The sequence below is a fragment of the Erythrolamprus reginae genome, chromosome 11 (genome assembly GCF_031021105.1).
Source record: "Erythrolamprus reginae isolate rEryReg1 chromosome 11, rEryReg1.hap1, whole genome shotgun sequence".
Taxonomy (NCBI): Eukaryota; Metazoa; Chordata; class Lepidosauria; order Squamata; family Dipsadidae; genus Erythrolamprus; species Erythrolamprus reginae.
This window is the reverse complement of record NC_091960.1, coordinates 3939894-3963075: the sequence shown is the minus strand read 5'-3', so window position 1 is coordinate 3963075 and position 23182 is coordinate 3939894. Positions and strand designations below refer to the sequence as shown.

The 23182-nt window shown below is 46.0% G+C and overlaps 1 protein-coding gene across 3 annotated transcripts in view; it reads right to left on the bottom strand.

Moving 5' to 3' along the window:
• Window positions 1-9385: 9385 nt before the first annotated feature.
• The window catches only part of PPP1R37 (protein phosphatase 1 regulatory subunit 37), a 41270-nt gene continuing 27473 nt past the window's right edge, over window positions 9386-23182 (bottom strand). For all 3 annotated transcript variants that reach the window (XM_070764672.1, XM_070764671.1, XM_070764670.1), the window contains 10 exons: window positions 23049-23149; window positions 21881-22000; window positions 21061-21211; window positions 18026-18181; window positions 16741-16853; window positions 15109-15250; window positions 14837-15003; window positions 12693-13659; window positions 10995-11085; window positions 9386-9936 (listed from right to left, as the gene is read on the bottom strand). In XM_070764672.1, coding sequence (XP_070620773.1) covers window positions 11003-11085; window positions 12693-13659; window positions 14837-15003; window positions 15109-15250; window positions 16741-16853; window positions 18026-18181; window positions 21061-21211; window positions 21881-22000; window positions 23049-23149 — 2000 coding nt within the window. In that variant the 3' untranslated portion in view covers window positions 9386-9936; window positions 10995-11002. The remainder of the gene's footprint in view (window positions 9937-10994; window positions 11086-12692; window positions 13660-14836; window positions 15004-15108; window positions 15251-16740; window positions 16854-18025; window positions 18182-21060; window positions 21212-21880; window positions 22001-23048; window positions 23150-23182) is intronic.

The following is a 23182-nucleotide window of genomic DNA, read 5'->3' as shown; positions in this document are numbered from 1 at the left end:
GTGTGAAGGGAAGGCTTGTGATACTGTCCATAGCCAAAAATAGTGTATTTACTTCCGCATCTCTACTTCGCGGAAATTCGACTTTCGCGGGCGGTCTCGGAACGCATCCCCCGCGGAAATCGAGGGAACACTGTAAACCGCAGCTGAACAAACCAGAGTTTTGCACTGTGTGAATCTGGTTTATCGCTCGTTCAACAAATCCGCTTTGTATACACGAAGCCTCTCATCAAAGCAACACAAGGAGGAAGTCCAGCTTATTTTTAGGAGAAATTTGGTGGTTTTTTAAATGTTTGGTGTCAATCCAGACATCTGTTTGTTTTCTGGTGGAGTATGCCAACACAACTTGACGAAGCCCTATTTTAAGGTGATAGATGTGAATCCAGACATGTGCTTTCGTCACCTATTTTTCTCTTTCTACAGCACAGGACCTGTTGTTGTTTTTTGAGTGTTGACCGATTGTTTAAGACAGGAATTGACCAACTGGATTGTCACTAGAATTTTGAGCATGGCTTATCTGAAGTCACCTACCTGGTTTTCATGGCTAGAGGCGGAACTAGAACTCACTGTCTCCTGGTGATTGGCCCACTGTCTCCTGGTGATTGGCCCAGAGTCTCCCAGTTGGCTTTCATGTCTAAGGCGGGACTAGAACTCACTGTCTCCTGGTGATTGGCCCAAAGTCACCCAGTTGGCTTTCATGTCTAAGGCGGGACTAGAACTCCCAGTCTCCTGGTGATTGGCCCAAAGTCACCCAGTTGGCTTTCATGTCTAAGGCGGGACTAGAACTCACTGTCTCCTGGTGATTGGCCCAGAGTCTCCCAGTTGGCTTTCATGTCTAAGGCGGGACTAGAACTCCCAGTCTCCTGGTGATTGGCCCAAAGTCACCCAGTTGGCTTTCATGTCTAAGGCGGGACTAGAACTCACTGTCTCCTGGTGATTGGCCCAGAGTCTCCCAGTTGGCTTTCATGTCTAAGGTGGGACTAGAACTCACTGTCTCCTGGTGATTGGCCCAGAGTCTCCCAGTTGGCAGGACTAGAACTCATCATCTTCCGTTTTCTGGTCTGGTACCTTCAACACTAGAGCACTGTTTTGGCAACTTGATGTGTGGACTTCGACTCCCGGAATTCTCCAGCCACAAGTCTTTTGTTCTATAGAATACAGTGGTACCTCAAGATACGAACCCCTCATCTTACGAACAACTCATGATACGAACCCGGGGTTCAGAAAAATTTTGCCTCTTCTTACGAACTTTTTTTGAGTTACGAACCGGCGTTCGGAGACAGCTGGGAAGTCGCGAGGCTGTTTTAAAAGGTGACAGCCGGGCGGCGGGGCTTCCCAGCAGCCTCCCGAACGCCGGTTCGTAACTCGAAAAAAGTTCGTAAGAAGAGGCAAAATTTTTCTGAACCCCGGGTTCGGTTCGGGAGGTTGCTGGGAAGCCCCCCAGCCCGGCTGTCACCTTTTAAAACAGCCGCGCGGCTTCCCAGCAGTCTCCGAACGCCGAACGCGGAAGTTCGGGTTTGGCGTTCGGCTTCGGGAAGCTGCTGGGAAGCCGCGTGGCTGTTTTAAAAGATGACAGACGGCCTGGGTGACTTCCCAGCAACCTCCCGAACCCCGAACTTTTGCCGAACTTCCGGGTTCGGGGTTCGGGAGGTTGCTGGGAAGCCCCCCAGCCCGGCTGTCACCTTTTAAAATAGCCGCACGGCTTCCCAGCAGTCGTCGAACGCCGGTTTTTTGCGGGGGGGTTTTTTGGTTGCACGGATTGACTTTACATTGTTTCCTATGGGAAACAATGTTTCGTCTTATGAACCTTTCGTCTTACGAACCTCCCCCTGGAACCAATTAGGTTCGTAAGACGAGGTATGACTGTATAGAACAAAATAGAAAATAGAACAAAAGAGAACAAAAGAGATTTGCCAAATTGCCTTTGCAGTTTAATACTGTAGGCCATTGCTTCTCCACCATGGCTGCTTGAAGATGTAAGGACTTCAACTCCCAGAATTCCCCAGCTGGCATAGTTGGAAGTCCTCCTATCTTCAAGGAATCAAACACTGCTCTCGGCTTAATGGGGTTGGCCAGCTGGGACTTAGTGCGTTGTGTGAATGTTGTCCGATAAGGTCCCACAGAGTTGGCCTTCTCCGGGTCCCGTCGACTAAACAATGTCGTTTGGCGGGCCCCAGGGGAAGAGCCTTCTCTGTGGCGGCCCCGGCCCTCTGGAACCAACTCCCCCCGGAGATTAGAACTGCCCCCACCCTCCCTGTCTTTCGTAAACTACTCAAGACTCACTTATACCGCCAGGCATGGGGGAGTTGAGACACCTTTCCCCCAGGCTTTTTTATACTTTGTTTTATGTTTGGTATGAATGTGCTGTTTGGTTTTTTTTAATAATGACAGGGTTTTATATGTTTTTAATATTAGATTTGTTCCACTGCTATATATGTTTTTATTACTGTTGTGAGCCGCCCCGAGTCTTCGAAGAGGGGCGGCATACAAATCTAATAAATAATAATAATAATTATTATTATTATTATTTGGATGAATTCTTCAAACCACGATTCAGTGGTCACCTCAAGCAGGATGTCGAGCCAACTCGGCCAATTCTCAGTCAAGATGCTTTCGTCCCATAATGTCCAAATCCTCTTTATTTTTTCCTCTTAAACGTTGTTTTCCATTCTTATGATGAGAAGAAAGCTATGCTCAGGGATGGGCCCAATTCATAATGACAAACTTGCATTTCTTTTACCGGTGCAATTTCCTTATGGCTACAAAACCTGGTTTTCATTCAATCCTAGCCAAAGGAAAATCTGCACCTCTCTGCATTCTAAATTTCCCAAATTATTGGGGGGGGGGCAGAGAAGCTTGGGGAAGGTTCAAATTTTAAACGGCAAACCCCAGGTCAAGAAACAGTTTAGAAACATAGAAACATAGAAGTCTGACGGCAGAAAAAGACCTCCTGGTCCATCTAGTCTGCCCTTATACTATTTTCTGTATTTTATCTTAGGATGGATATATGTTTATCCCAGGCATGTTTACATTCAGTTACTGTGGATTTATCTACCATGTCTGCTGGAAGTTTGTTCCAAGGATCTACTACTCTTTCAGTCAAATAATATTTTCTCCCGTTGCTTTTGATCTTTCCCCCAACGAACCTCAGATTGTGTCCCCTTGTTCTTGTGTTCACTTTCCTTTTAAAAACACTTCCCTCCTGGACCTTATTTAACCCTTTAATATATTTAAATGTTTCGATCATGTCCCCCCTTTTCCTTCTGTCCTCCAGACTATACAGATTGAGTTCATTTGGAAATGCAAGCATTTTTGTCAAGAAAGTTTATTTCAACCAGGCATGAGAGCAATAAATCCATGAAGTGCATGAACACAAAATTACTTAGAGTCTCCTTTTTAATTATAAAAAGTACAAGATCAAGAAGGATTGCTTTTTCCTTCTGTACACCTTCGGAAAGAAAAGAATGAACTTATTTCGTCTATTCGCCACCTCTTGTCAAGAGGGATGAAGACAGAGCCAAAATAATAATAATAATAATAGTAGCAATATTCCAGTCCATTTTGGAACATGTGTGAAAGAGAGCAGCAACACTTTGGTCTCTGCAAACCTCTATCCCTGTTAAGAACCACAAACCAAGATTTAAAAGAAAAAAAATATGCCCAGGCAGTCCTCGGCTTTACGACCACAACTGAGCCCAAAATTTCTGTTGCTAGGCAAGGCAGTTTTCAAGTCGAGTTTTGCCTCATTTTACAACCTTTTTTTGCCGCAATTTAACCTTTTGGCGGTTCGGGTCGGTTCTACAGAACCGTTAGTAACTTGGCGGCCTGGGTCGCTGCAATTGGCAGCGATCCAGGCCTGCCACGCCCCCGAGCTCGGCGACGCCATCTTGTTTTCTGCTTCTACACACTCGCGGAAGCTTTTTTTAAAAATACTGAGCATGCGCAGAAATTCATTTCCGGGAAAGGATGCGCCCGCGTGCGTGCCAAAGGCACACTTCTGTCGCGATACGAACCAGTGGGTCAGCTAAGCAGAACCCACCCCAGTCCAGGACGTTGCAATTGTCATAAATATGAGCCAGTTGCCAAGAATCTGAGATGTGACCACGGGATGATGGGATGCTGCAATGTGAAAAGGGATTAAAAGCCAGAATTTTTTAATGTCGGTCACTAAATAAAGGGATGTAAGTTGAGGATTACCTGTGCTTTCCACCAGGTAGGAACTCAAAGAGTGCCTAAAGCAGAGGTCTTCAAGCTTGGCCACTTTGAAGACTTGTGGACTTCAACTCCCAGAATCCTCCAGCTGGAGAATTCGGGGAGTTGAAGTCCACAAGACTTCAAAGTGGTCAAGTTTGAAGACCCCTGCTCTAAAGAAATGCCCGATTGGAGTTCCTTCGGATTCACAAGGCCAGGACAAGCTTCAAGTGGAGACATGCTCTTCCCAAGGCACCCCCAATTTTCTGCTCAGCTTCTGGTGACACCTCTAAGATCTTGGAGGAAACAAGTTTTTTGGGGGGCTCAGATCAAACAGAATTGCTAATGCTTGAATCTGAATCCTCCCTTTTGCTCCCTTCAAGAACAGGGGGGTCCTCAACTTATCATTTGCTTAACAGTGGTGGAAAAAATAAAGGGGACCTCCCCCCAACTCCCTAGGGTCCAGTCATGTGGGCATCTCAACTTCGGGTGGGATTTCTGGTGCCAATTAGTCATAAGACGAGGACTACTTTGAGTGGTTAAAGTGGGACCGCTTTTAAAGACTACTTTAACTCCTGTCAAGTGCTATTTATTGATTGATTGATTGATTGATTGATTGATTGATTGGACTTTTCCCTTCCTACTTGCTAAGATGGCTGTTGCACAATTGAAGGGGCAAAGAATTGTATTTTTTAAATGAACTCTAGATCAGGGTGGGTGAGAAACGGTGGCCCTTTGGTGACTACAGTAGTACCTCTAGATACGAGTTTAATTCGTTCCAGGAGGGAGCTTGTATGTCTCGTATCTGGAACAAATGGCTTTAGACTTTGTTTTTCCCCTCTGAGATAACCAGAAGCAAGGATTCTTGCGCCACCTAGTGGACGCTCAGCTCGTATCCCGAATTTGAGCTCGGGTCTGGAACAGAAATTTCTCTCCCCTCGTGGCTCGTATCTTGGAATACTCGCAGGTGGAGCAGCTCGTATCTAGAGGTACTACTGTACTGGACTTCAACTCCCAGAATTCCTGAGCCAGCCATTTTTCATGACCGGTGGACTTCAGCTCCCAGAATTCCCGAGCCGGAATATCCTGAGTGTAGGAATTCTGGGAGTTGAAGTCCGCCCAATCCTGAAAGGGGGCCAGCACTCCCCCCCACCTCTGTTCTAAAATGGGCAACCAGAAATCAGACCCCACGATAAAAAAAGAACAAACAGAAGGACCAGGTTAGTCCCTGCATCCCCTTTTATTTTAAAAATAAATAAACAGAAAGCCGGGCTTCCTGGTCTACTGGGGCCACGCGAGGCAAAAAAAGAGGCCATGCCCCTCGGAACGATTCCTCCTTGCGCCCGATCGGAAGAGACGGAAAGGAGGCACGTGATGAACGCAGCTTTTTTTTCCCCCATTTAATAGAAGACAGCTTCCATAAAAATAAAACGACACGCGGGCGCGCACACACCCCGTATGGGAATGACAAAAAAAACAATAGCCAAAGGGGAAGGAAGCGAGGGGGGAAGGGAGAAATCCCACCCAAAAAAATATCAAACTTGGTTCCATGGAAAGGAAAAATAAATGGAGGGTTAATGCAGGCAGAACTTCACCGAGAGGGATTATTCGGACACTCGGTCGCTCACGCCCTCAACACCTCGAGGTTCAACTACTGCAATGCTCTCTACATGGGGCTACCTTTGAAGACTGTTCAGAAACTACAAAAAGCCCATGTTTCTCCAGCACTCCGCAAACTGCATTGGCTGCCAATTGGTTTCCGGACACAATACAAAGTGTTGGTTATGACCTATAAAGCCCTACATGGCATCGACCAGATTACTTGAGGGACCTCCTTCTGCCGCATGAGTCCCAGCGACCGACCAGGTCCCACAAAGTTGGCCTTCTCCCGGTCCTGTCAACTAGACCAGTGTTTCCCAACCTTGGCAACTTGAAGCTATTTGGACTTCAACTCCCAGAATTCCCCAGCCAGCGGAGTCCAGATAGCTTCAAGTTGCCAAGGTTGGGAAACACTGAACTAGACAATGTCACTTGATGGGGCCTAGGGGAAGAGCCTTCTCTGTGGGGGCCCCGGCCCTCTCAAATCAGCTCCCTCTGGATATTCACACTGCCCCCACCTTCCTTGCCTTCCACAAGAGTCTTAAAACTCATCTATGCCACCAGACTAGATCTTAGCCCCCTGGTCGACGAATGTTACATATGGTTATTGTTTGAGTACGATTGATTTTATAACATAATTGGGGATTTTAGATTGTTTGCCTAGTTTTAATAAATTGGATTTAGGTATTGCATTGTTGTTTCTTTTTATATGTTGTAAGCTGCCCCGACACCTTGGAGGGGGCGGCATATAAATCCAATACATAAATAATATCTATCTATTTATTGGGGTGAAGGGGTGGGGTGCATTAACCCTCCCTTTACAGAGAAGCCTGTTGTGATCTGGCCTGTGTGTGCGTGCATGCGTGTGTACGAGTGTGAGAGAGAGGATGTCGTGGCGAAGAGGAAGGTGGGGCAGACGGAAAAGCGGACTCATCCCCCCCGCCCCCCCCATCCCAAAAGTCAACGCAGCCGAAGGGGAAAAAAAGGTGCCTTTTTTTTTTTCATGCTCCCTGATCAAGATTGCATTGCACTTGAGAAAAACAAAAACAAACATGGATATATTTTTTTTTTAAAAAGGAAGTCGAAAGTTAGGGGTTTTTTTTAAAAACTTTTTCTTTTTAAAGTTCTGCACCGAGACTCCCCCCTCTTCACCTCCCTCCGGTCAGTTTTGTAAGGAAGTTTGGGGGAGAGAAGGATAAATAAGGGATTTTGAGGAGGAGTAAACAGAGGGAGAAACATTCTTGTTCTGTGTCGTCAAACGAGTACCGTAAATAAATATTTTTTTGAAAAACAACAACATAATCTTGCCCATTTTGCTTCCGATAGCCGATGTGGGCCAAGTTATCCAATGGTTATTTTGGGGATGGAGAAGAGAGACGGCAATGCCAAATTTTGCTTTTTCTACCCTTTCCTTTGCGGATGGAGACTTAAAAGTCAATTTTGGGAAGTTTTCCCCCCAGATTTTTGGGTCTTCGAGATTTAAGAGGGCATGAATTGAACCCGGTCTCCAAAGGAACGCCTCCCCTCCCTGTGGCTGGGATGTCCATCCGCCTAGACTTTGGCCCTCTTGGGTCCCCAATTCAAATCCACCACATCAAGATGGCTGCTCATCTCTTTTGTGGCATCTCAGCCCCTCTCAGTCTTTGTGGCTCCGTGGATGGGCAGACCCTCCAATCCGGGGGGACCACATCCACCCCAAGATCTGTAGCCTTGGCCCACCTCTGGATCTCTCTCCTCTTGCTCGGTTCCAAGTGAGGGATGGTTGGAGAGAGAGAGAAGGAGAGCATGTGCGAGCATCCACCAGCATTGCGTTTCTGGCTCTGCTAAAAGGGGAACATATTGGGAGGAAGGGTAGGAGGGGGGGTTCTTCGAAAAGGCTTCCCTGAGAAATTGGTCCCACCTCCCCCACAACAGCGTCGGCAACAGAAAGTCTCCAAGCTGGGTTGCTTTGAAGACTGGCGGACTTCGACTCCCAGAATTCCCCACCCAGCAGAATTCTGGGAGTTGAAGTCCATGGATCTTTAAACATCCACTCCTCTACAAGACTAGACTTTGGCCTCTTGGGTCCCCAATTCAAATCCACATCAAGATGGCTGCTCATCTCTGGGGGTTTTGTGGCATCTCAGCCCCTCTCAGTCTTTGGGGCTCCGTGGATGGGCAGACCTCCAATCAGGGGGGACCACATCCACCCCAAGATCTGTAGCCTTGGCCCACCTCTACAAGTCATCCACCTCTTCGCCTCTTTTCCTGCTGAGATTATCGGATGCACCCCAAAACCAGGATATATCCAGCAAACGTCTTTCCAGCACAGGTGGGAATAAGAGAGAGAGAGAGACCCACTTCACCTGGTTCCAAGTCTTTAGCGTCGTCCCCCCCCCCTTTTTTTTTTTGGGCCAAAAACCTTTAAAATATTCTGGCTCGGCCAGGAGGGGACCTCCCTGTTGCTCTGGGAGGGAAAGACAGGAGCAATTGAGGAAGGCCCAGGTGAGGTACAGGTAACTTTTCAACCCACCCACCCCTCACCTCTACCTGGTTAAGAATGTGGAAATGCCTGGGAAATTAAGGTGGGGCCAAAAAAGAATGGGGAGGGGTGCGAATCTATCCTGGACCCAAGCAGCGTTTGCACGACTCTCACGTCAGTTTTGTCACGCGGGATAGAAACACAGGAGATTGACAGCAGGGAAAGACCTCCTGGTCCATCTAGTCTGCCCTTATTCTATGTCCTGTATTTTATCTTAGGATGGATCTATGTTCATCCCAGGCGTGTTTAAATTCAGTGGATTTACCAACCACGTCTGCTGGAAGTTTGCTCCAAGCGCCTACTACTCCTTTCAGTCAAATAATATTTGACTGAAAGAGTAGTAGATGCTTGGAACAAACTGGAGGAGCCCTCTAATCGCTCGAGCGCAATACAGGCCTGGCTGCAACTCTTCTTACGGTCCATCGGAGCCATTGTCCGCCCCCCCCACGAATGGGAAACGACCACCCTAGAGACGCAACAGCCCCCTGATTCTTTGTCACAATGGACTGAAGGTGGAGTTCACATTCGCGGGCAAACGGGGAGAGGGATTTGCACCCCCGCCTCCCCAAATGCAGGTGTGTCCTGGGGCTGTTGGCAAAGGTCCCAAGTGGGAAAAACTCCCCCCCTCTTCCAAAAAAATAAAAAATAAAAAGAGGGAAGCCTTCTCTTTCTTCCTTTTTTCCACGAACGGAAAGGAGTCGGGCCGGGATGCCAACTTCGAGCCAAGAGTCCGTGCTGCTATAAATAGACACCGAACACCCCCCCCCCAAAAAAAAAAATAATTAAAAAAAAGAAAAGAAACAAGGAGACACGTCGAAGGAAGCGAAGAAGATATGAATGCAGGCGTGTGTGTAGATCAAAGAGATTAAGAGGGGAATAAAAATAAATAGTAGTCTGGGCTGAGAAATAACAGCCCGAATCGTCCTGCTTATAAGGTGGGGAAAGTGTGTGTGTGTGTGTGTTTGCGGCATGACAACACGACAAACGTGCCACCTTGAACTCAGCACTGTCTCCTCCGCCACCGAGCCGGGTTCAACATCTGCGCTGCGGGAGGAGCCAAAAATAAAAAATAAAAAATGCAGGATTTCTTTTATTCGTTTCATTTCTTTCCCCCACTCCTTGGTTTGTTTAAAAGTTTAAAACAGACAGCGGTGGGTCCAGTGGGTCAAGAAAGGGAGGAACACCAGGGGAGGGGGAAAAAAAGAGATTGCAAGTGCCCTTGGCTAGTGTTTTGCAGAAGGGAGAAACCGAGGCCATTCGTTAACCGAGAATTCGTCCCGGGTTCTCGAGTACAAAAAAAAGCATTTTTTTTCTTCTTCTCCTTCTTCTCCGGATCGAGGTCTCCCTTTGCCGATAGGTCCTGCGAGAGACGTCCGGTTTTTTCTCAGAGGAAGACGTCAAGAATGCCAAAAAAAAAAAAGGGGGGGGGAGGGGATTGGAAAGGAGGGAGAAAGAGAGAAAGGGGGTGGGGGGTTGCATCTGGAAACGAAGCTCTTTGGGAAAGGACAAGGCATTCGGTTGTCCCCGGTATTTTCAGTGTCCACTTTGGGATCGCTCGGTGAAGGCAGGGAGGAATAAAGCTAGTGTTTTTCCCCAAAGCAACCGGATTGCTCAGCGACTGCCCAGAACTGAAAGAGAAGAGGAGGAGGAAGAAGAAGAAGAAAGTTTAGAGCAGTGATGGTGAACCTTTTAGAAACATAGAAACATAGAAGACTGACGGCAGAAAAAGACCTCCTGGTCCATCTAGTCTGCCCTTATACTATTTCCTGTATTTGATCTTACAATGGATCTATGTTTATCCCAGGCATGTTTAAATTCAGTTACTGGGGATTGACCAACCACGTCTGCTGGAAGTTTGTTCCAAGGATCTACTACTCTTTCAGTCAAATAATATTTTCTCACGTTGCTTTTGATCTTTCCCCCAACTAACTTCAGATTGTGTCCCCTTGTTGTGTTTGGTTGTGGGTTGTCTTTGGTTTGCAGGCAATTAGACAATGTCTTCTGGCGGGGCCTTCTCTGTGGAGGCCCCGGCCCTCTGGAACCAGCTCCCCCCCAGACATTCGTACTGCCCCCACCCTCCACGCTTTCCGAAAGACTCTGAAGACTCGTTGATGCCGTCAGGCTAGAGGCCTGGTCAACAAATGTTAGGTGTGTTTGACTGTCTGGGTGAGAGTGATTGGTTTTAAAAGGAATTGGGGTTTTAGATTAGTTAATTTAATTTTAAATTTGAATTTAGGATGCTTCTATTGGGTTTTTTTATACATTGTAAGTTCAATTCTGACCGGCTCAAGGTTGACTCAGCCTTTCATCCTTCTGAGGTCGGTAAAATGAGGGCCTAGATTGTTGGGAGCAAGAGGCTGACTCTGTAAACCAGTGTTTCCCAACCTTGGCCACTTGAAGGTACCTGGACTTCAACTCCCAGAATTCCCCAGCCAGCATTCGCTGGCTGGGGAATTCTGGGAGTTGAAGTCCAAATACCTTCAAGTGGCCAAGGTTAGGAAACACTGCTGTAAACCACTTAAAAAGGTCTGTAAAGATTTAGATTTAATTGGATTTATATGCCGCCCCTCTCCGAGGACTCGGGGCGGCTTAAAGCCGTTAAAACACACCTCAGTTATCCTTTCTGGGAACTTGATTTTAGCGGAAAGCCTTTTCCTGGGCAAACCGCGAGGAGGCTGCCCCTTACCTAAAGTCTCACATTGGTTCCTGTCCCATCTCTAGACTGGCTTCCAAGAGCAACTCCTCCAGCTCCTTCTCGTTTTTGGAACAGTTCAACTCTGAAAAAAACCAGAAATGGACGTTTGGAACCTCATGCAGCCATCGTCATATTCAATATAAATTTAATGAATTAAATTAAATCGGGTGGACCATGAGATCGGGGCTTCCTGCAGCCCTCGGAAGCCCAGGAGGAACCTGTCCAGCATGAAGGAGGGATGATTGGTTGTTTCTTATACTGGGTTTTATCTATTTCTTTGAATGTTTTAATTGTACAGTACTGTATTCTGTTTTTATCTGTCTATTTTTACGTTGTCTTTTTACTCTTGTAAGCCACCCCAAGTCCCTGAGAAGGGTGGCATATAATTCTAATAAATGGATGGATGGATGGACGGACAGAGAGAGAGAGAGAGAGAGAGAGAGAGGTAGGTAGGTGTTGTGAATCCATCTGAGGCCCCTCAGGGAACGGCTGATCCTCTGCCGGCTTCCTGCTCAGAGGGGGAGGCTGAGGAACAGGAGGTTCAGGCAGATGGGGAGGAGGAATCTCAGGCTGAGGGAGAGGGAGGACAGCCAGAGTCCCCCGAGAGGGAGCTCTCCCCAGCAAGCAGCCTGGATTCCTTAGATGAAAATGCACAAGCAATCATTGATCTCCGGCAGAGAAGAGCAACACAACGAAGGGGACAATTAGCCAGGTACTTTCAGCACTAAAGAGGCAACAGCTGGGTTTGGGTGTGGTGCTCTCTGGAAAGGCTGAAAAGGCAGACCCACCCTTCCTGGCTTGTGGAGTATTATCTTTGGGAGTCCTGGGACCTGGCTGTGATCTTTGGCGTCTTGGAATTCTGGTTTGTGACTTTGAATACTGAAACCTTGGGGGGAAAAGGTGGGGGGTCTTATTCTCTACAGTGGTGGGTGTGCCAGCAAGAAGTCTGCTGTATTGTCTGGCCACCAGGACTCTGCTGTGAAGCCTCATAGCCTGCCTGTTGGGAAGAACAGGTTTTTCTCTGTGTTTATTTTTCAAACTATAAAGTGCTTTTGCTTTTACCAGCGTGTCTGGCTGCTTTTTCCAGTTGGTGTTGAAGTCTGGGGGCACCCAGACAGAACAGTAGGTAGGTAGGTAGGTGGATGGATGGATGGATGGATGGATAGATGGATGGATGGATAGATATAGATAGCTTTGACCTATCTTTTTTAATCCTTCCTCCCCTCCTCCTGGTTTTTCAGGAGTGTATCTCCAGCACCCCACCTGAACATCAAGCGTTGCCTTCACCCCAAAGGAGCTTGAGAGCCCCCCTCCCACCATTTTTTGAATGTTTTAATTGTACTCTATTTTTACCCGTCTATTTTTACTTTGTGTTTTTACTCTTGTAAGCTGCCCCAAGTCCGTAATGAATAGATGGATAGATGGATGGATAGAGAGAGAGATAGGAGATGTATAGATGGATGGAAGATAGATAGATAGATAGATAGATAGATAGATAGATAGATAGATAGATAGATAGATAGATAGAGATAAAGATAGAGATAGATAGAGATAGATAGAGAGATAAGAGAGAGAGAGAGAGAGAGAGAGAGAGAGAGAGAGAGAGAGAGAGAGAGAGAGAGAGAGAGAGAGAGAGAGAGATGCAGATTGCAGACCCGCCATTTCATTCGTCTTTTTTCGCTTTCTTACCATGCTCCACAGCACAGCTGGCTCTTTTCCCGTCATATCCTAGTGGGGCATCTGGCAGCACACAAAGAAACTCCGTCTTCACCCCGTTCGGAAGCAGAGTGAGGTGGACAGCGTCCTCGCAGGGCCCAGAGTTCATTCTGCCGGGGACCGAATGGGGCGGAGGGCTTTCGGAGTCGGCTGTGGGTCCAGCCACAGTTCCCCCGGTCTCTGCTTTCGAGCCTTCAGTCTTTACGGGCTGAGCGGGGGGCAGAGAGTCCGCTTGCCTGGACGGAGGGGCTGCGGGGCCGGCCTTCTGCTGCGCTGACCTCGCCTCCCCCTTCTCCGGCAAGCTCTCCACCCGCGTCACCACGAAGATTTTGTGGCCTCGTCCGGGGCTGGAGACCGATATCCGCTTCTCGTTGCCAGGAGAACCGAGCTGCAGCGGTGGGATGCTTTCGGTTCCCGTTCGGAATTCGCGCTTGATTTCTTCCGCAGCCTTCGAGGGGGACGATGGGTCTTCGGCGCCAAGGGTGTCCCGGCCCTTCTCCAAAGAGCCCACCCGGAGGGGTCCGTCAGCTTGGACGGGCTCGCCGTGTTGTCCCGACGGAGAGGAAACCTTCATTTGCAACATCTCCTCTTCCTCCTCCTCTTCGGTGTCGGAATCAGAATCGCAGAGGTTGTTGTTGTCGCTGCCGCCGCCGCCAGCAGCCACTTTCTGCCCCGCCGCTCCGTTCTCACAGGGGATCAAAGCTTCAGCCACTTCTTCCACCTCCTCTAGGCTGGACACCAGGTCCCCGTTCCGCCCGTCCTCTTCCGCCTGCTCCTCTTCCTCCTCCAGAGGTTCCGTGATCGTGATCTCGGGCATGGAGGCCGACTGCTGGAGTTTCTGCTCCTTCTCTTCCTTCTCTTTGGCCAGCACAAAGTTGCGCTTGCAGCCGTTCTGGATCTCGGTCAAGAGGGCCTTCTGCGTCTCCAGGAAGCTCTTCACCTGTCGGGAAAGGGAGGGAGGCAGAACAAAAATCGAATGAGCAGAGGGACAGAGGAGGCCTGCACTGCGTAGAAACCTAGAAACCTAGATTGACGGCAGAAAAATACCTCATGGTCCATCTGGTCTGTCCTTGCCTCCTGTGATTGGTTCATAGTTCATCACTCTGCTAAACAAATAATTCCCTTATCACTGTCAAACTATTTACTAAGTCTACGCTACTATTCCTATTAGTTTTTTCGCATCATTCCTATCACCCATTTCTTCCCACTTATGACTGTAGGACTGCCACTTGGTGCTTGTATCTTTAACATTTTTATTAATATTGTTTCTTCATTGATTCTTTGACCCCCTATGACACTCATAGGGGTCCCGAGTCCTTCGGGACTGGGCAGCATAGAAGTCAAATTAAATAAACAAACAAACAAACAAACAAAGTGTTGTACCTCATGATTCTTGTATATTTTCTTTCATGTACACAGAGTATATGCACCAAAGACAAATTCCTTGTGTGTCCAATCACACTTGGCCAATAAATAATAATAATAATAATAATAATAATAATAATAATAATAATAATAATAATAATAATAAGGAGGAGGAGGAGGAGGAGGAAGCGGCGGCAGCGGCATGGGGGAATTGAGATATCTCCCCCGGGCCTATACAATTTATGTATGGTATGTTGGTGTGTATGTCTGCTTAATAACGGGTTTTTTTTAATGTTTTTAAATTATTACATTTATTATGAATTGTTCTATTGCTGTTGTGAGCCGCCCTGAGTCTACGGAGAGGGGCGGCATACAAATCTAATAAATGAATGAATGAATGAATGAATGAATGAATGAATAATAATAATTATTATTATTTATTAGATTTGTATGCTGCCCCTCTCCATAGACTCAGAGCAGCACTCTATTCTATTCCATTCCATCCCATTCTATTTCTATTCTATAGTCACCCAGCCAGCTTTAATGTCTAAAACAGGACTAGAACTCCCTGTCACCTGGTGTTTGGTCCATAGTCACTCAGCTAGGTTTCATGCCCAACGTGGGTCTTGAACTCGCAGTCTCCTGCTTTCTAACCTGGTGCCTTAACAACTAGATCAAACTTTAGGTAATTTGGGAAGCTGCCCCCTTAGGAGAGGGTCCATGTGGGGAGCCGGCTTCCAACCCAGACTTACCGATTCCTTCTTGGGCTCCCGGTCAAGGTCCAGCCTGAGCAAAGAATGGTTGACCTTCAGAGCCAAGGACAAGGCCATCAGCCCCCCTGTCTTGATCTCGTTTTCCCGCAGGTCCAGCCGAAGCAGGCGAGGGCTCTCCGCAATGAATTCCGCCACGGCCACAGCACCTGGGCACCAAAAGAGGTCATGCAGACCACCACCACCCCCTCCTAATTCAGAAGGGCTTCCTCCACCCCGGCACAGAGATAATAATGGCTGCGAGCTCGGCTCACCTTCGCAGGTCAGTTTTGTCGAAGCCAAGCCCAGCCGTAGCACGGAGCGGTTGCTGATGAGGCCGTTCTTCAAGTTGCGGACACCTTCGTTGCCAATCGGGTTGTGTCCCAAATTCAAGGTCTCCAGACTCTGGGTGTGAGGCTGAAAGGGTAACAGGGTGTGTGTGTGATCATGTTTCAAGTTCAAACAACATGTACAGCAAAACCCTTGATTTGTAGACCTCTCAGAGAAGGTCTTTCAAGTCATCCTTCCTCCCTCCCTCCCTCCCTCCCTCATCTATCTCTATTTATCATCTATCTACATTATCTATCTATATCCATCCATCATCTATCGTCAACCTACCTATCATCTACCATATCTATCATCTTATCTTATCTTTCCGTCTACATTATCTGCCTGCCTGCTTATCTATCTATCTATCTATCTATCTATCATCTATCATCTATCTATCATCTATCTATCATCTATCTATCATCTATCTATCTATCTATCTATCTATCTATCATCTATCTATCTATCTATCTATCTATCTATCTATATCTATCTATCTATCTATCATCTATCTATCTATCAATCATCTATCTATCTATCTATATCTATCTATCTATCATCTATCATCTATCTATCATCTATCTATCTATCTATCTATCAATCATCTATCTATCTATCTATATCTATCTATCTATCTATCTATCTATCTATCTATATCTATCTATCATCTATCTATCTATCATCTATCTATCATCTATCTATCTATCTATCTATCTATCTATCATCTATCTATCTATCTATCTATATCTATCTATCTATCATCTATCCATCATCTATCTATCTATCTATCTATCATCTATCTATCTATCTATATCTATCATCTATCTATCTATTATCTATCTATCTATCTATCTATCTATATCTATCATCTATCTATCATCTATCTATCTATCATCTATCTATCATCTATCTATCTATCTATCATCTATCTATCTATCTATCTATCTATCTATATCTATCTATCTATCTATCTATCATCTATCATCTATCTATCATCTATCTATCTATCATCTATCTATCTATCTATCTATCTATATCTATCTATCATCTATCTATCATCTATCTATCTATCTATCATCTATCTATCTATCATCCTATGTACCTATCTAATCTATCTACCTATCTAATCTATCTATCTACCTATCTACCTATCTATCTATCTATGTACCTATCTACCTATCTAATCTATCTACCTATCTAATCTACCTATCTAATCTATCTATCTATCTAATCTATCTATCTATCTATCTACCTACCTATCTACCTATCTACCTATCTAATCTATCTATCTATCTAATCTATCTACCTATCTACCATCTATCTGTCTGTCTGTCTGTCTGCCTACCAACCTATCTAATCTATCTATCTATCCTTCTATCAACTATTTCTATCTTATCCACCAACCCACCTTTCCTTCCTTCCCTCCTTTCCCTCTCTCTTGTCTTCCTTTCCCCTCCCTCCCTCCCTCCCCTTTTCTCTCTTCCCTTAATTAACAAACAGCTCTTTGTTGGGTTCTCTGTAGCATTCAACTTCCTGATCAAGGACTTTGTCCCAAGGTAGGGCAAGAGGTTTGGACTCACCAACGTGATCCCCATGTAGGCCATTCCGGTGTGAGTCAGCTGGTTATTCCACAGCACGAGGGTGACCAGGCCTTTCCGCTGCTCTTTCAGGCCTTCACAGATATAGGCCAATCCTGGGAAACGCAAAAACAAACAGTTTAAAAAAAGGGAAGTTTTCTTCATCTGGGTTTTTTTCTTTGAAAATAACACATGGTAAGACAGAAGTTCGGCATGTTCTGTATTTAGCTTAAGGGAATAAATGCATCCGTTTGTTCTTTCTGTAAACTTTGGATTAACTTCCTCTTGGGGTTACAGCTGACTGAAGTTTCTGCATCTGCTTTCAATAACTTTATTTACTTCCTGGGTAGGAATGTTTGAAAAGAGGCAAAGCTGAAAAATGAGCTTCTTGGTTTAGAGCAGTGCTTCTGAATTACAGTGGAACCTCCACTTACGAACTTAATTTGTTCCGTGACCAGGTTCTTAAGTAGAAAAGTTTGTAAGAAGAAGCCATTTTTCCCATAGGAATCAATGTAAAAGCAAATAATGCGTGCGACTGGGGAAACCACAGGGAGGGTGGAGGCCCTGTTTCCTCCCAGGAGATTCCTAAAGAAGCCCCATGGAGGTTCTCCCCACCTTTTCCGGCTGTTTCCTCCCAGGAGATTCCTAGAGAGGCCCCACGGAGGCTTCTCCCTGCCTTTTCCGGCCCTGTTTCCTCCCAGGAGATTCCTAGAGAGGCCCCACGGAGGCTTCTCCCTGCCTTTTCCGGCCCTGTTTCCTCCCAGGAGATTCCTAGAGAGGCCCCACGGAGGCTTCTCCCCACCTTTTCCAGATGTTTCCTCCCAGGAGATTCCTAGAGAGGCCCCACGGAGACTTCTCCTTGCCTTTTCCGGCCCTGTTTCCTCCCAGGAGATTCCTAGAGAGGCCCCACGGAGGCTTCTCCCCGCCTTTTATGTCTGTTTCCTCCCAGGAGATTCCTAGAGAGGCCCCACGGAGGCTTCTCCCTGCCTTTTCCAGCCCTGTTTCCTCCCAGGAGATTCCTAGAGAGGCCCCATGGAGGCTTCTCCCCACCTTTTCCGGCTGTTTCCTCCCAGGAGATTCCTAGAGAGGCCCCACGGAGGCTTCTCCCTGCCTTTTCCGGCCCTGTTTCCTCCCAGGAGATTCCTAGAGAGGCCCCAGAAGGCGGTCTCGCAGGTATTCTGGCCTGATGCCATGTAGGGCTTTATAGGTCATAACCAACACTTTTTAATTCCTTCTCCCCTTCCTTTCCCTCCCTCACTGAGGATCCGAGAGGCAGGACCTCCCCTACCTGAGTCCAGGACGTGGTTGTTCCTGAGGTCCAGGATCTGTATGTAACAGTTGAACTTCAAGAGGTTGCCCAGCTGCGCCGAGTCTTGAAGGCTGTTGAGTTTATTATCAGCCAGGTAAAGTTCCCGCAGGTTCATGTTCATTTTCAGAGCCGTCGCTAAGGACAGAGAGAAAAAACCACCATGGAAACTTCTGAGCATGTGCAGCAGCTGAATTCCCGGCACTGCGCATGCTCTCAGTGTACATAAAAGAAAAGATACATTCGTCAAGAATCATCAGATACAACAGTTTCCTTAACCAGGTAGATATAAGCAATCAAATCATATTAAGAACCAGTCAATATAAATTGTAAGGATTCAAGCAACAAAGTTAGAGTCCTACAGTCATTTGTGGGTAGGTGATGGGAATGATGAGAAGGTTAATAGTAGTGCAGACTTCGGAAATAGTTTGACAGTGTTGAGGGAATTATTTGTTTAGCAGAGTGATGGTGTTTGGGATAAAACTGTGCTTGTGTCTAGTTGTCTTGGTGTGCAGGGCTCTACAGGGTCGTCTTGAGGATAGGAGTTGAAACAATTTATGCCCAGGATGCGAGGGGTTTGTAAATATTTTCACAGCCTTCTTTTTGACTTGTGCAGTATACAAGTCCTTAATGGAAGGCATTGAGTGGAACAATTGAGGTTGACTCAGCCTTCCATCCTTCCCAGGTGGGTAAAATGAGGACCCAGATTGTGGGGGCAATATGCTGGCTCTGTTAAAAAGTGCTATCGCTAACATGTAAGCCGCCCTGAGTCTAAGGAAAAGGGCGGCATAAAAATCTAATAAATAAAGAAATAAAAGAAATAAATAAATAATAAGGTAAGATCATAAAAGTGAGAACTCGCAAAGGAAGGAAAAAAGTACATTATTCCCACAGCTGGGCCATATAGTTTTCTATCTCCTCCTCTCTTAAGAGGAGCTTTGGAATGGAAAAACAACCAAGTCAACTAATGCTGGCTATTGCCACGAGCAAAGAGGATCCTCTTTCAAACTTCATTTATTATTGCTACAGGATTACATGTTAAAGTCCTCCAGGCTGGCTCCCATGCATTATTAAAGCTGCAGGATCATCTTTTATTTGCAAGAATGTCCATTGTCTTTCCTAAACCCTAGAAGCAGCCTCAGAAGATAAAAAATATCAGATGGAATCCTCAGCCGAGGGAGGCCCACTTACCCGGAGAGGATGAAATTCAAGATAACAGTGAAGCGAGAGAGAATGTGGGGAAGAGTTGAGGGGGGAAAGCGCTTCGCTTGTGCTTGTCTGCTCATTTTTTGCAATGCTGCCTGGCATTCAAAGTGTTGGTTATGACCTATAAAGCCCTTCATGGCATTGGACCAGAATATCTCCGAGACCGCCTCCTGCCGCACGAATCCCAGCGACCGATTAGGTCCCACCGAGTGGGCCTTCTCCAGGTCCCGTCAACTAAACAATGTCAGTTGGCGGGCCCCAGGGGAAGAGCCTTCTCTGTGGCGGCACCGGCTCTCTGGAACCAACTCCCCCCGGAGATTAGAACTGCCCCTACTCTTCCTGCCTTCCGTAAACTCCTTAAAACCCACCTTTGCCGTCAGGCATGGGGGAACTGAAACATCTCCCCCTGGGCATGTTTAATTTATACATGGTATGCTTGTGTGTGTGTCTGTAAGTATATGGGGTTTTTTAAATCTTTAAATATTTTAATTAATTGGATTATTTATGATTTGTTGCACTTGTTGTGAGCCGCCCCGAGTCTTCGGAGAGGGGCGGCATACAAATCCAAATAATAAATAATAAAATAAATTCAAAGGAAAATATTTGCAGCTCAAGGAGCTTGTGGAATGGAAGAGGAGGGAGGAAGAGGAGGACTGTTGGGTCTTCGGTGCTCTCTGAGCTTGCTGTTTTTTCTTGCAGACGTTTCAAGACCCACCTAGGGAACATCATCAGTGCTATAAGAGGAGGAGGAGGAGGGAGGAGGAGGAGGAGGGAGGAGGAGGACGAGAACTGTTGGGTCCTCGGTGCTTTCTGAGCTTATAGAAACATAGAAGAAGACTGATGGCAGAAAAAGACCTCATGGTCCATCTAGTCTGCCCTTATACTATTTCCTGTATTTTATCTTACAATGGATCTATGTTTATCCCAGGCATGTTTCAGTTCAGTTACTGTGGATTTACCAACCACGTCTGCTGGAAGTTTGTTCCAAGGATCTACTATTCTTTCAGTGAAATAATATTTCCTCACGTTGCTTTTGATCTTTCCCCCAACTAACTTCAGATTGTGTCCCCTTGTTCTTGTGTTCACTTTCCTATTAAAAACACTTCCCTCCTGGACCTTATTTAACCCTTTAACATATTTAAATGTTTCTGTCATGTCCCCCCTTTTCCTTCTGTCCTCCAGACTCTACAGATGGAGTCCATGAAGTCTTTCCTGATACGTTTTATGCTTAAGACCTTCCACCATTCTTGTAGCCCGTCTTTGGACCCGTACAATTTTGTCAATATCTTTTTGTAGGTGAGGTCTCCAGAACTGACTTTCTTGCAAACGTTCCATGATCCAACTAAGTAACATTATCAGTACTATATTTTACAGAATTTACAGAGTTTCCAGAAAGCAAACCCTATATCAGTGATGGCAAACCTATGGTATGGGTGCCACGCGGAGCCATATCTGTTGGCACATGAGCCATTGCCCTAGCTCAGCTCCAACGTGCATGTGTGTGCCGGCCAGCTGATTTTTGGATCGCACAGAGGCTCCGGGAGGGCTTTTTTTGGCTTCCAGAGAGACTCCAGGGGGATAGGGAGGGCGTTTTTACCCTCTCCATGGCTCCAGGGAAGACTTTGGAGCCTGGGGAGGGCGAAACATGAGTCTACTGGGCCCACCAGAAATTGGGAAACAGTTGGTTTCCGGCCTCTGGAGGACTCCAGAGGGCAGGGGAAGCTGTTTTTGCCCTCTCCAAGCATTGAATTATGGGTGTGGGGGAAAGGGTGAAAAATGTTAATGAAAGAACAGCTCAAGCTATTATTCACCTAGTAACATTAGGGGACGGCCGGACAGGCTAGCATTCTCCAGGTGCAGGACAACCAGGCTGTTGCTGATGCGCAAGGCGCGGGCCACAAATGGGGCCGAATGATCCAGGAGGGGCGTGTTGCGGGCATCCACATACTGGAGGCAGTTCGTCTGGGGGGGAGAGAAAACAGTGTCAAACCAACAGTGACGGTCCAAATAAACTGATTTATTGCTATTGATGCCCGTGCACAGGAATCTTCTCAACTAAAGGTCAGCACCTGCTATGAGTTAGATACGGGGTCAATGGAAATCAAGGATTTAGGTTTGTTTGTGACCACATTGGGATTTTAGGCTGGTCCCTCTTTTAACTCCGCCCCCAGCTCTCCCACTATTCCTCCTACACAAAATCAAATACAGAGGTCCCTTTACTTACGAACTTAATTCATTCCGTGACCAGGTTCTTAAGTAGAAATGTTTGTAAGAAGAAGCAATTTTTCCCATAGGAATCAATGTAAAAGCAAATAATGTGTGCGATTGGGGAAACCACAGGGAGGGTGGAGGCCCTGTTTCCTCCCAGGAGATTTATATAATAATAACAATTATTATTATTGTTGTTGTTTTGTTGTTGTAAGATTAGAAAACTATTATCAATGTAATAAATACTATGAATTTTGACTGTAATAGCACAGACACATTTGTACCCAGATGATAGACTCTTTAATGGAAGATGATACGTTCAAGTTAAAAAATTAAAAAACTCATTATTATTATTATTATTATTATTATTATTATTATTATTATTATTTTTAAAATCCAACTTAGAGGAACATCAGTACAAACCTTCCTCATCATGTGAGCAGCTGCCTGCCAACCTCGGGTGCCGATGTGTTTGTTAAAGGAGATGTTCAGGTGCGTGGCGGACTCATAATATTCAATCATGTCGAACAGGGCTGAGGCCCCCTAACAAACGGGAAAAGAGGAAATAGCGACAGCGTGAGCAGAATGTAGCATCCCAAACAACCATCTTGCCTGCAACTCAGCAGAATTAGAAACATAGAAGACTGACGGCAGAAAAAGACCTCCTGGTCCATCTCGTCTGCCCTTATACTATTTCCTGTATTTGATCTTAGGATGGATCTATGTTTATCCCAGGTATGTTTAACTTTCAGTTCTGGAGACCTCACCTACAAAAAGATATTGACAAAATTGAAGGGGTCCAAAGACGGGCTACAAGAATGGTGGAAGGTCTTAAGCATAAAACGTATCAGGAAAGACTTCATGAACTCAATCTGTAGAGTCTGGAGGACAGAAGGGAAAGGGGGGACATGATCGAAACATTTAAACATATTAAAGGGTTAAATAAGGTCCAGGAGGGAAGTGTTTTTAATAGGAAAGTGAACCCAAGAACAAGGGAACACAATCCGAAGTTAGTTGGGGGAAAGATCAAAAGCAACGTGAGGAAATATTATTTCAGTGAAAGAGTAGTAGATCCTTGGAACAAACTTCCAGCAGACGTGGTTGGTAAATCCACAGGAACTGAATTTAAACATGCCTGGGATAAACATATATCCATCCTAATATAAAACACAGGAAATAGTATAAGGGCAGACTAGTAGGACCATGAGGTCTTTTTCTGCCGTCAGTCTTCTATGTTTCTATGTTTCTTAAATTCAGCCTGGTTTTAATGAGGCTTCTTTGGAGTCTACGCAAGGTTGCGGCCCTCAAGACAAAAAGCACACCTTTTCGATTCCCAAGAGCAGGGGTAGGCAAAGTTGGCTCTTCTATGACTTGTGTACTTCAACTCCCAGGATTCCTGAGCTGGCATGATTGGCTCAAGAATTCTGGGAGTTGATGTCCACAAGTCATAGAAGAGCCAACTTTGCCTACCCCTGCCCGAGAGGGTCAGTTTGCAACAGCAGTGGAAACAGATACAGAATTCAGCTCCCCGAGGAGAGGAGAGAGGGATACTAAAAAAATAATAATAAGTAAATATTTGTAGGTTACGCACATCTTCATCCAGACTGGTTTGCTCCAAATCCACAATTTTAAATTGGAGGCGCTTGAAAATCTCTTCCAGAGCTTCACAAGCCTTGTAGTCTAGTTTTTCTCCTGTACAAGAAGAGAAAGAAAAGAGTGTGTAAG